Source organism: Centruroides sculpturatus, unplaced genomic scaffold (genome assembly GCF_000671375.1).
Source record: "Centruroides sculpturatus isolate CEXI.00-Female unplaced genomic scaffold, Cexi_2.0 scaffold795, whole genome shotgun sequence".
NCBI classification, from domain to species: domain Eukaryota; kingdom Metazoa; phylum Arthropoda; class Arachnida; order Scorpiones; family Buthidae; genus Centruroides; species Centruroides sculpturatus.
In genome coordinates this window covers 380,499-393,756 of record NW_019385121.1, presented here as the reverse complement: position 1 = coordinate 393,756, position 13,258 = coordinate 380,499, and the positions used below count along the sequence as shown (strand labels likewise).

Sequence of the window (13,258 nt, the reverse complement as noted above, 5' to 3'; positions counted from 1 at the left end):
ACAGTGATGACTATTTTTTAATATAGATAAACTGTTAACTTTTTAAATGTTTTGTAATGTGCATTTTTCATAAAAACATGAATTTATTTTTAAAAGAAGTTTTTCATTTTTTATCACTATTTTGCTGAAAATTAATACTTATTCAAATAATAAATATATAATGAATAATATATTTATTCATTAATTAGATGACACTTATTACTGTGTGGTTTTACTACAAAATATACTATATTTTAGTTATTATTTCAATAAATGATTTATTTAGTTTAAATTTAACTTCTAGTTGTAAAGTTAGAAAGCATATCAATGTGAATCTTGCTAAAAAATAGTTATTTTTGTATGTTAAAAATACAGCATAAATATTTCCTAATTTATTGTTGAAAGTTAATAAGTTAAATGTTTAAATATAATATGGCTTCTATTTTTTTATAGATTAATTTTTATAGATTATATATATTTCATTTTTTATTTATTATATTGCTACATTTATCTTTATTTCCATTTTCTGTTCCAAACTCTTAAATTGTTAATTTAAAAAGTAATAATTATTATTATAGTTATTTTCTTAGAGATTAATTGGACAAATTTTGAATAAATGTTTTTGAAAATTGTCTAATATATTACTTAGTTAATAATTGCTACTTGATTTGTTTTTAATTAAAATGCATTAGAAATAATTAGCTTAAATTAATTAATTCCATTGTTGTATAAGTAGCCTATACTCAATGCTGTCTTCTGTAACATCTAAAAGGTTGAAGTTTGCAAGAACTTGAAACTTTGGCATATTTCCTAGAATGCATAGGAAAGAAATACTTTAGTAAATAGTTTTAAAAGTTATTTAAAAAGAAAAATGTGATATTTTGAGTGTTTGGTAAAATGCCAATAAAATAATCAATAGATATAATTATTTAGCAGATGAAGCAATTTTTGTAAATTTTAACAGGATAATTTTGTTATTTAATATTCATGAATATGCAAGAATATAAATTAAATCTGATGGATTTATGATTTACATTAGATTTAAAATGGTTAACCTTATGAAGTCTTTTTTATATGAAACTTCTTATTCTTTACTAAAAAATTTTTAATTTTAATGCTGCTAGGAATGACATTTAAATATTTTTAAGAGTACAAATTCAGTACTAATTTTATTCAGATGTTTTGAGGAAATATCTTTCAAATTTTTAGATATCACTGAAGACAATTCTGAGAAAAGTTCTTTAAAAGTTATCATACTTTGCAAATTATTGTAATATTTTATAAAAATATGTTTAGTTTATTTAGGAGATTATATTATATTAAGTCTCAATTTGCATTTAAAAGTGGCATGATTAATGATGCCATAATTGCCTTTAGAAACCTGCCCAATGTCTATAATTTTCTTATTTAAAATAATTTCTTAATCTAGATTATTAGGTATTCATTGGAGTCAAGAAGTTTTTGAAAATATACAACACCATTTATCAAAAATATCTAGAACATCAGAGATATCTGAAATGATTGATAGTATCTTACATCTAGCATATACCACTGATCCATTATTAACTAAAGCATGCTGTGGAGTTCTGCAAACATTAGTAAAAGGTTCTGCATCATCATTGCCTGAAAACATATTGAAAAGATGCTATGAAGTCTGTGTTCTTAAATTAAGTGACAGTAACGTAGATGTGCAAGAAGAATTTAGTAATTTTTTTATGTATTTGCCNATTTGTTATTTTTACTTCTTAACTTGAACATTTGGTATTTTGTATTTGAGAACAATGAACACAGGTTAGTCATTTGTTTTATTAACAAATTAAATAAGAAAAGAGCTTGCCTTGCTGCAGCGGCCAACAGTAAACAATGATAGATGCAGGATCGGTATTGTCACATGTGTGCTTTCTTCTTTATTATTAACTATATTCGAAGATAGGGATTGATTCTTTAAATTATTTAATTTATTAATTTGCTTTTAAATGAAATAACCCAGTGTTATGCATATGTAATTTTGCTTATGAATATATATATTTTTAATGCATTATGTATACATTTATTTATTATAACAATGGAAAACTCGTATAATCAATTTAAAGAGGTGTTAATTTTGACATACATATACACTTATTGTTCTTTGGGCTTCTTTTGAAAATAATTTATTTAATAACCTTCAAAAATTTTTGTAGCACACCAGTTGAAAACACTACTGTAGTATATACTACAGTTACTGTAAATTGCTTAAATAAGTTATGAATAAAGCATTTGCAGTTTTTTACTTTTTTGACCTTTTCCACTCTGCAGGTATTAAGACATGTATCTAAGAAAGCCTAATTACTATCTATTACAGACTCAGCCAAGCCCACTATAGCAATGGCCAAATGTGCCAAACATCTTTGACATCCAGAAGGAAGTATGGAAAGTTTTTGTTTTCCATTTTTGCTTCCAAAAATAAGCCACAGCCAAATGTAAGCTGCAACCCAACTTTAGATTCTTAAAATTCGTAAAAAAAATGCAGCTTATTTTCATGTAAATACAGTATATTGTTACATAACTGTCTAATTAGAAATATAATGCTATGTTGATTTAGTTCAAAAATCTTTGAACTTTGTGTAATCAGTAATCAGTTCTCAAATTTAAAGATGTTTTAATTAAATACTAAATAAAAAATCTTTTAAAAATTATATGTGCATAACACTTGGTTATTTCATTTAAAATAAAATTTCTTTTAAATCAAAAATGTATCTATAATTGTCCATATTTAGTTCAAATTATTTTAACTTAGAAATAGCAAGACATTGGGCAGGTTTCTAAAGGCAATTATCATGCCACTTTTAAATGCAAATTAAGACTTAAGGGTAATTGATTTTCTTATGTAAATGAAAATTATTAATTAAAATAACTATTGTTGTAATGTGATGCTATTTTAAGGGATAAAAATACTGTTTTATTTAATTCACAAAAAATAATAGACAAAAAGAATTAGGTTAAGCGGCATGTAATATGATGATAGAATGTTTACAAAACTTTAAATCATGTGATTTTTTCTGCGTAAATTTTTGCTGCAGAAATTTAATTATAGGTTTGAGTGTGCTGTAAGATAAAAAATGTTGAAAAACACAATGTTAAAGCATAGAATTAGTTACCATATTTTGCTGTATATTCTGACAAAGTACTTTGTTTCACTGTGGGTATACTCAGAGTCACAGGTGTTAGTGGTATGCTCAGCATTACTAGTACTGTATGTTCCCATTCAGAAGAAGATTCTTCATTATTCTTATAATCTTTGTCATCTGAATAATTTTCCCACAAAGTATTGTCTTCACTTCCAATCAAGGCATTGCTGATTCAGCATTTCTTGAATGACCTAATGACTATGGATTCATTCACTTGATCCCATGTGGCCTTGAAGGTGTCAGCATTTCATGTGCATTTTCTAGGCAATCTCATACTGCTTGTCACATTGGCTTTGAATGGTTTGTTGATACTAATGTTGAGTGTCTACAACACTAATGCCATTCCTTGGATCACTATCAGTTTGGCTTTTTGCTTCCTAATTTCACTTTTTACCTCATCAATAAAGTGCTGTCTGAAAGCATCTAACATAAGCATTGATGGAAACCAAAGAATTCCAGAATGTCATCCAAACTGTCCACAGCCAATTCGCCATCAGTTGTTCTGTCATCCATTCATCCATCTCTTCTCTTATGCTCAAATGTTGAAATGTTGACCCCTGATGGGAATCTGTTTCTGTCTTTTTCCTTTGGTACATTATTCCTCTTGAAGATAAGGATATAGCTTCTGTCTGTATACTTTCATAACTGGCATAACTGTTATCCAGTGTTTCTCATAATGAGTAGTTTTCAATGTGATTTGTTTTTTTGCCAGTGTAATTTATCATATAAGTTCTTGGATGCTGAACCAAATTGGAATCTCATTGGCATCACTGATCTGTCTAACCAAAAGGATCCCCTTCTTGGAGATTAATTATGTATCTCTGGAAATTCATGAACTTATTCTGAAAGTCTACTAGAAGTTTCTGTGTAATGAAAATGAATTGTCCTTGTGATAATCCTTGTTTCTTCATGAATATGTCTACCCAACTTCTGCTTGTTAGCAACTTCAAATGCTTTAAGGCTAATTCTGATACTTTTCATACACAAATCCAAATGTTTACCAAATGTACTCTATCACTTCTTTCTCCAGTTCTGGAAGAAGGCCCTTTTTTGGGCAATGAAAAACTTGATGATTTGGTTTAGATTTTAGTAGTGCCAGCTTTGGATTTGTTGACAATCAAATTGTCATACAGCTGCCCTATTCCTGATTTTCTACACAGCAAAGATGACTTTTTACTAATGTTGCAACGAATAGTATATTTGGCCTAAGGCCGAATACCAAATATTCAACCAGGAGCATGGCCAAATAGCCAAATATTTGGCCAAACTATTCGGCTTGATTAACGCACATACGAAAATTGCCGCACAAACCTCATTATGGCAAGGACCCTGCTCTCTATTGGCCCGCTGTCACTATGCTTTGCCAAACGCATTAATTCTTGACAGTTGTAGTGGACAGACAAGAGCATCATGGCAGTATGCGATAAATGATGATATCAAATGTGAATAACAATGAAATGACCTACATGTGTAAATAACGGAAAAAGAACAGAGAAGGACCGCGAAGTGAAAATGTGAAAATAAATATGAAATTGAGTTGATAACATAATCGAACAAGTCGAAGCAGCTTATTGGCACAAAATTTGCAGCTGTCAATGCCAAACAATTGTTGTCATAGACTTCAGAAAGCTAAATGCTTGTAATGAAAGTCACTTAGCGTGCACGGGCGAAAGCCTGGGATCGTTCAGGCTACCAAGCTGTCTCGAATCTGTGAAATCATAACTGTGACATACACCGACGTCCTATTTGTCGCTTTTCTCTGTTATCACCAGGCTATGAGTCACGTAATTATAAAATGGAAAAACTACGACGGAAAAGTGATGAATCGAAAATATCATGAGCGCGTATTATGATGTATGCATAGGCATATGTGGACTACAGAGATGGAGGAAAGAGAAAGGAAAGAGCAAAGATGTGCACTTAAAAAGGATAGGCAGGGTCAGACCCTCACATGTGTGTGATGATTCTCGAATGAATAGGTGTGTACATGTGCTGATCTTTGTAATTATAAATTGTGAATACACGTGACTAATATTATTATTTTTTTAAATTTCTGGCATGTTATAAGTTATAAATAAATATAAACAAACAACACTAACCTGACAACATTAAATCTAAATACCAAAATGATTAATTTACTGTGTTTTTGTTATTTCTTACTCCTGTCTTTAGGTATTCGGTATTCGGCCAAATAGCGAAAAATAGGCCAAATAGGTCGAATACTGAATAGTAACTGAATATTCGTTATATCACTACTTTTTACTTGTATTTAGCTGTGTAAAAACATGCTTATGTTTGTCTTCTGCTAAATTCAGCATGTCAAATCACACAAACAAAAAGAAAAGACAAAAGCATCAATGAAATTAGCATGTGAAAAGTTGCATTTGATGGTGAAATTATGTCTGGGCTACAGAAGCATGCAAAAGTACAGTGGGTGATCGGTTAACGAACATAATCTGTTCCAAGACTTTGCTCATTATCTGAATTGTTCATTAATTAATTAACCGATTATCAATTTACCATAGGTTTTTATGGGAATTTGATTAATTCATTCTGGAGACTGGAGACCAGAAAATATAAAAAAATATATACTTTCTTACTACAGTATGTTTATTTATATGTAATAATAAAAATACATATATACACATTTTTCCATTTTTATTAGTCAATTAACCGATTAGCAATTTAACAGAAGTTGGTATTGCTGTCAAATAGCTAAAATACACCTTTAATCTTTAAGAAAATATAAAAAAATATACATAAAAGATGATAATCTTCACTACTATTATCATCATCAATTTTGCAGGCCATAGAAGCTGTCATGTTCAAGGTAGCATTCTATCACCAAAATAATTGAGAGAACTAATCACTCACTACATCAAATTTAAATGATTTAAAGCTTTTTTTGAATCAAAACCAATCTTACAGAGAACAATATACATAAAATTAAANTTGCAGTATGTTTATTTATATGTAATAATAAAAATACATATATACACATTTTTCCATTTTTATTAGTCATATTTTTTTCCATTTGTGGGGGTTAAAGAATCTGTTTAATGTCAATTGCCTTTCTCTCTTCTTTAAGATTTTTCAGAAGTAATTAATAGCATTGTAATTGTAGAGATCCCTAAGCCTGTTAACCTCAACCTGGTTTGGATGCCATTCTGAGAACATCGTTCTGACATCATCCCACTTCTTCAAAAAAATGTTTAATAGCAGATATCGACATTAATTCTCTTTTTCAGAAGAAAAGATATCTCTCCGAGTTTTTGGTGTTCTTCATTTAAGAGTTCTTGGCATTCTTTTGTCGTCAGATCTGTTTCAGATTCCATTATGAGCTCTTCAATGTTCTTTATTTTTCAGTTGTGTTTTGTTACTCCTTAAGCTTCTTGAGTCTTCTTGATAATATAGTATCTTTCTTAGATAAGATTGAACTGCAGCCTACTGTAGACATGTTCAAGCCATACTGCCCAGCAACAACAGACATCAGACATCTACCCACTCTCTACCTTTGCTATTATACTCTCACCTTTCAAAAAGAAAAACAGATGCAAAACTTAACGAGTGCCTACCCGACAGTCTTGCGAATACATAAAAGAATTGTTTTGTCAGAAAAATAAAAGGCTGGAATTACAAGGGAGAGTTTCAAAGTTTGAAGGAATACTATTCGATCAGTATATACTGGGTTGAGCGTTGATGTCGACATCTCCTGCACTTCAAAAAGTTTCGAATTGTTGCCTGAAGACAAGGGAAGACAATCAGTGTTCATTATTTTACGTCACTTCTTGTGTTTGTTCTGTAAGGTGTTTGTTATCCAAACATAAAAATCTTTCGCAAAAGTGTTTGTTATCAATTTGTTTGTTAACTGATCATCCACTGTACATCATATTCAAGTGTAACTTACAATAGACCAAAAACTATTTTTTTCAGAAGCATGATTTAAAAACTAAAGTGCAGCTTATTTTTGTATAAATATCGTAAAAATAAGGTTTAAAAATATTTTAAATTCAATGAAAAATCAAATAAAATAAGATATTTTTATTTGATTGTATTACATGATTAGTATTTTATATTTATTTGAAATTTTGTTATATCAAAATAGATGTTTCTTTAAAAATTAAGACGTAGTCGCTTCCAAAAATTCTTGGGTGATCATCATATTTCTTTTAAATGTTCCTTAGTAAAAACTTCAGATGACCCGACCTTCCTTTTTAGGCTACGTGGCCGTCCTGGAAAAAGTTCCTTAAAACATAGAAAAAACCAATTAAAAAGTAATAATTTTTTTAAAATTGGATTTGATGATCTTATGACGTCTTTCTTATTTCATCCTTCTCCATTCGGGAGTTTCTTTATATCTACTGGAAATTTGCGCTGTTTAACGTAGATTATCTTCTATCCTCCCTCTGCCAGTGAATTATTATTAAATTTTAAGTTTTAAATTTTTGCTGGATGATAAAATTTTCTTTAAAAATTAAGACATAGTCGCTTCCAAAAATTCTTGGGTGATCATCATATTTCTTTTAACTAAGGAACATTTAAAAGAAATATGATGATCACCCAAGAATTTTTGGAAGCGACTACGTCTTAATTTTTAAAGAAAATTTTATTATTCAGTGAAAATTTAAAACTTAAAATAGATGTTTATTAAACATTATTAAAAATAACGAAAGTCTTGCATAAATGAAAAAATAAATATACATTTTTGTTTTCATTGTTAAAATTACATTTTCAGTTTTATATAATGATAATTTTGTGTTATAAATAAAATCATTACAAAAAATTAAATATGTATAAAAGAAAATTAAAACATTTCAAGTAACTTACATGATACTTTATGAAAATATGATATTTAATATAAATCAAAATTGAGTTTTAAAATAAATGGCAAATTTTCATTAAATTTATGTATTTTTTATCTTATTATAATAATCTTTAAGAATGCAGTAAAGATTTAATTAAGAGAAAAAACATTTATTTAAATTATCCAAAAGCATCATATATATTCTGAATTTGTTAATTTATATTTTGAAGGTGAACAATATGCTAATTTTTATTTTTATTTAGCAAAATAAATCTTTTAAAGATTGGTCTTGTGATTGTAAGAAGAAATCTGATGATAAAAATTTATATTTATCAAGAAGAAAAAATATTCTCAAGACCAATTAAATTCAGAAAAAGTTTTAATTCAATTAAATATACTAAAAATGTTTTACTATAAAAGTACTTTCCCTTTATTTTCAGATATGAATAAACAGTTATATGTTTCTCTTGTGCCATTAGACTCAAGTTATTGCCAAATAAATAATAGTACAGATCACAACAAAGATAGTAATCATTGTTCATCAGACTCTTCGTTTTGTAAGAATAATTTTTGTTTTTTTTTCTAATTATTTGATTACCTTGTAAGAGGTTTTCAAAAATTTTTTATAATGTTATTTAATAGATTAACATTTTTGTTTTTAGAGATATATAATTTTTTTCTCATGGAATTCAGAATGAATTTTTTCACATACTATACAATATGTTAATTTGAAATAAAATTTAAATATTAAGATCCAATGAAAATTATATTTAATTAAATTTATTTTTATAGACATTTGAAAGTTTAATTATAATGCATAGTTTTATCATTAAAACGTTTAAGAAACTAAATCATAAATCTTGTATAAATCATATTATAAAATTATTGTAAATTTGTAATAGTATAAATTTGCAAATTCTTCATAACATAATGTTATGTTAACGTTAAATCTGAAATAATATTAGAAACAAAAGACATGAAAAGTTATCATTGTCATATATTATTAATTAATTATATAATATTACTTCAGAAATGTGGATTTATTAATTTCAAAATTGCTTAAAAATAAACTAAANAAAATTAAGACATAGTCGCTTCCAAAAATTCTTGGGTGATCATCATATTTCTTTTAACTAAGGAACATTTAAAAGAAATATGATGATCACCCAAGAATTTTTGGAAGCGACTACGTCTTAATTTTTAAAGAAAATTTTATTATTCAGTGAAAATTTAAAACTTAAAATAGATGTTTATTAAACATTATTAAAAATAACGAAAGTCTTGCATAAATGAAAAAATAAATATACATTTTTGTTTTCATTGTTAAAATTACATTTTCAGTTTTATATAATGATAATTTTGTGTTATAAATAAAATCATTACAAAAAATTAAATATGTATAAAAGAAAATTAAAACATTTCAAGTAACTTACATGATACTTTATGAAAATATGATATTTAATATAAATCAAAATTGAGTTTTAAAATAAATGGCAAATTTTCATTAAATTTATGTATTTTTTATCTTATTATAATAATCTTTAAGAATGCAGTAAAGATTTAATTAAGAGAAAAAACATTTATTTAAATTATCCAAAAGCATCATATATATTCTGAATTTGTTAATTTATATTTTGAAGGTGAACAATATGCTAATTTTTATTTTTATTTAGCAAAATAAATCTTTTAAAGATTGGTCTTGTGATTGTAAGAAGAAATCTGATGATAAAAATTTATATTTATCAAGAAGAAAAAATATTCTCAAGACCAATTAAATTCAGAAAAAGTTTTAATTCAATTAAATATACTAAAAATGTTTTACTATAAAAGTACTTTCCCTTTATTTTCAGATATGAATAAACAGTTATATGTTTCTCTTGTGCCATTAGACTCAAGTTATTGCCAAATAAATAATAGTACAGATCACAACAAAGATAGTAATCATTGTTCATCAGACTCTTCGTTTTGTAAGAATAATTTTTGTTTTTTTTTCTAATTATTTGATTACCTTGTAAGAGGTTTTCAAAAATTTTTTATAATGTTATTTAATAGATTAACATTTTTGTTTTTAGAGATATATAATTTTTTTCTCATGGAATTCAGAATGAATTTTTTCACATACTATACAATATGTTAATTTGAAATAAAATTTAAATATTAAGATCCAATGAAAATTATATTTAATTAAATTTATTTTTATAGACATTTGAAAGTTTAATTATAATGCATAGTTTTATCATTAAAACGTTTAAGAAACTAAATCATAAATCTTGTATAAATCATATTATAAAATTATTGTAAATTTGTAATAGTATAAATTTGCAAATTCTTCATAACATAATGTTATGTTAACGTTAAATCTGAAATAATATTAGAAACAAAAGACATGAAAAGTTATCATTGTCATATATTATTAATTAATTATATAATATTACTTCAGAAATGTGGATTTATTAATTTCAAAATTGCTTAAAAATAAACTAAAAATAATGTCCACTTTTTGATCAAATATAGAAGTAATGTTTATATATAGAAATGTTTTTATAATAGACTTGTTTTTAGAACAATATACAGTGGAAACTGTTTTTTTTTTGTAACAATCATTAGTACACAATCATTGTAACAATTGATCATCTTTACATAATGAGCATTTTTTTCATTGGTATCTATGACAAATGTCAGGTAATTGAATAAAATCATAATGTGTTTTTTAATGTGTATGCTATCTTTAAACACACTAATTCTTGAAATTCATTCCTCTGTTGTGTTCAGATCAATTTTGAATAATTCACAAAAAGTATCAAAGTTAAAAATAAAATAAAATTAATTGTATTCAAATGAAGGCGTTATTTCAATACAGTATTTATTTTATTTTACGATCAGAATATACTATAATTATTTTTACCTACTGTTTTGTTGAATTTTTATCTATTTTTATGCATGGCAGTAGGCATTGTTGAAAATTTTAATTTCAATTATAAAAATATTTTTAAATCTTTGTTTGAAATTATCTTACAAAAGATTTTCAGGTATCTAAAATTTATTTATGTTAATGATGAAATAAAACTGTTTTAATTTAGAAAATAAAATGTGAAAGCTGTTAAGTTTAAAAAAAAACTCAAAAGAAGCATTGTTGTTAATGAATGTAAGTAGATTCCAAATTCAAAATATTTTAGACATACAGATTGTTTCACATATTTTGGCCAAGTGATGTGCAGTACTTGGTTGAAGCTCTAGAAGTTTTAAAAAGCTCAAGAATTCCTTTTTGGTAATGCATAGTGATCTTGCCAAAGATTTGTCAACAATCCATTCCCTTTACTAAGTAAATAAACTGGTATTGTGCATTTTTATAGCCCAACCAAGATTTGTGAAATGAGCTGTAGAAAAGTTTGTACAGTAAAATCTGTAAAAGCTAGAACTTGATGGCACTATCTTGATTTTTCATGTCTCAGAGGTTTTTCTACTACTGACAGTATATAGTCTTACCACTTTTCTATTATTGCCTATACAAATTCTCAGAAAATGTTTTTTATATCAGGGATGCACAACCTTTTTTGAAGAAGGGCCAAATTAGGATTAAGTTTATTGACTGGGGGCCGGACCTCCAAGTGAATAATGCGATGTCTGATGCAATTTGCGAGATTCTTTGTTGTATCGTCATGTGATTAAGACTGATTGTTTGAAAACACTGTCTTCTCAGGACACATCTCACTTGCGATGATAAGACACTTTTTTATCATATCGCCATCTGTGAAAGGTTTCCCATTCTTGGCTATTAAAGCAGATATTTCTAGGCTGGCTTCAACAGCCGCATCCAATTCTCCAGATTGTTTCTTGAACACATTTTGTTGGCTGATTAGTGATCGTCGTAACGATTCGATTTTCCGTTTGCGTTCCGTACCTTGCAGAAGGAAATCCTTGTGTTGGCTTTCATGATGTCGCTTCAGGTTGAATTCTTTTGGCACTGCTATTGTTCCATTGCACAAAAGGCAAATAATGCTGTTGTTCTGTTGCACAAAACAGTACTTGTTAGTCCACACTTCCACTTCTTGAAACTGATGATTCTCGCGATTGACCTTGCGTTTAATGCCCGGCGCCATACTGTTCACTCTGCAAAACAATGTCTCATTGTGCCGAAAATTCTGAGGCCCGCAACAAATCATGTTTGAGATAAGGCAAGCTAGACTACCACGTGCTTTGTTCTGTATCCACTCTGACCAAAGACTAAAGAGGCGGGGACAGAAGACTATTACGCACACGTGGCCAGGCAGGTCTTAATTCGTTCGACCCCTGTCCGGGCGTCTCCACCATTTCTCAGAATTTGTGAGTCAGATCGTCAACATGCCAGGTGCAGGACACTAATCCATCATAAATGTGGTTACCATTCTTACCTAAATTATATTTATGGCCCGTCAGTTTTACCCCCGTGTTCAGAAATGAATCAAAAGTGATTAACACAGTGCAGTGGAAAATCTGAATATTTTAAATATAATTATTAAAATTGCGATATCTCGTTTCAAATTGGCGCTAGAATCAATCTGTTTTTTTTTTTTTTTTTGTCCTAAATATATCACAGTTTACGACTGTTAAATTTCAAATAAAATAAAAATTAAAAATAATAATTTAATTTTAAATTTACGAAAAAAAGAATGTAAAAATAAAAGTAAATAAAAAGTTCCAATTAATTTACTACTTAAATAACCTAAATATATCTGTTTTCTTTCAAACAAAAAAAACCGCAGCTTTCTAGCTACACGGAATCATTTTACAACCCTCTTTGTTGACAAGTTTATGGCTTGACGCGGTTTGTAATAATTATTAAATCCAAAATATTTTAATGCAAATGGCTTCCTTTTAGTCGTAATGACTCTATTCCAACTACAGTATTAATTTTCTTGGTCCAACTTAATAATAATAAATTTGATGTGAAAAATTTTTTTTCTATTCTTTGTCTATGGAGAGATATTGTTGTAAATTATTGGTTTTATAGCTTTTTGTACATTCCTTTTTGAACTCTGGTTAGTTTTTTTCTAGTTTGAATGACATTAGGTTGACGAATAAGCGTCTTTTCAGAAAAGATTGATTCAAATTCGACTATACCAATCAGAATCTAGAATGTAAACAAATGCTAAAAAATCGTTATTTTCATGGTTTTTCAGCGCTATTTTCACTTATTTTTGTTATTTGACGCTATTTAGACGAATAGGCAAGTTTTCCGAAGCATAAAATTGAAGATTTCCCGCCAAAATAGAAACTTCCCGATAACATCGGAAATGACGTTCTAACATCATTTTAAAATATTCGA

The 13,258-nt window shown here is 27.6% G+C and overlaps 1 protein-coding gene across 2 annotated transcripts in view; it reads left to right on the top strand.

The window, feature by feature from the left end:
- Positions 1-1,706: 1,706 nt before the first annotated feature.
- Positions 1,707-13,258, top strand: part of LOC111635047 — a 57,761-nt gene continuing 46,209 nt past the window's right edge. Inside the window, exon 1 of one of the 2 annotated variants that reach the window (XM_023379897.1) lies at positions 1,707-1,770. In XM_023379897.1, the coding sequence (XP_023235665.1) occupies positions 1,761-1,770 (10 nt within the window). In that variant the 5' untranslated portion in view covers positions 1,707-1,760. Of the gene's footprint in view, positions 1,771-9,740; positions 9,921-13,258 lie in introns of those variants that run through there. The other variant, XM_023379896.1, reaches the window with a different exon arrangement.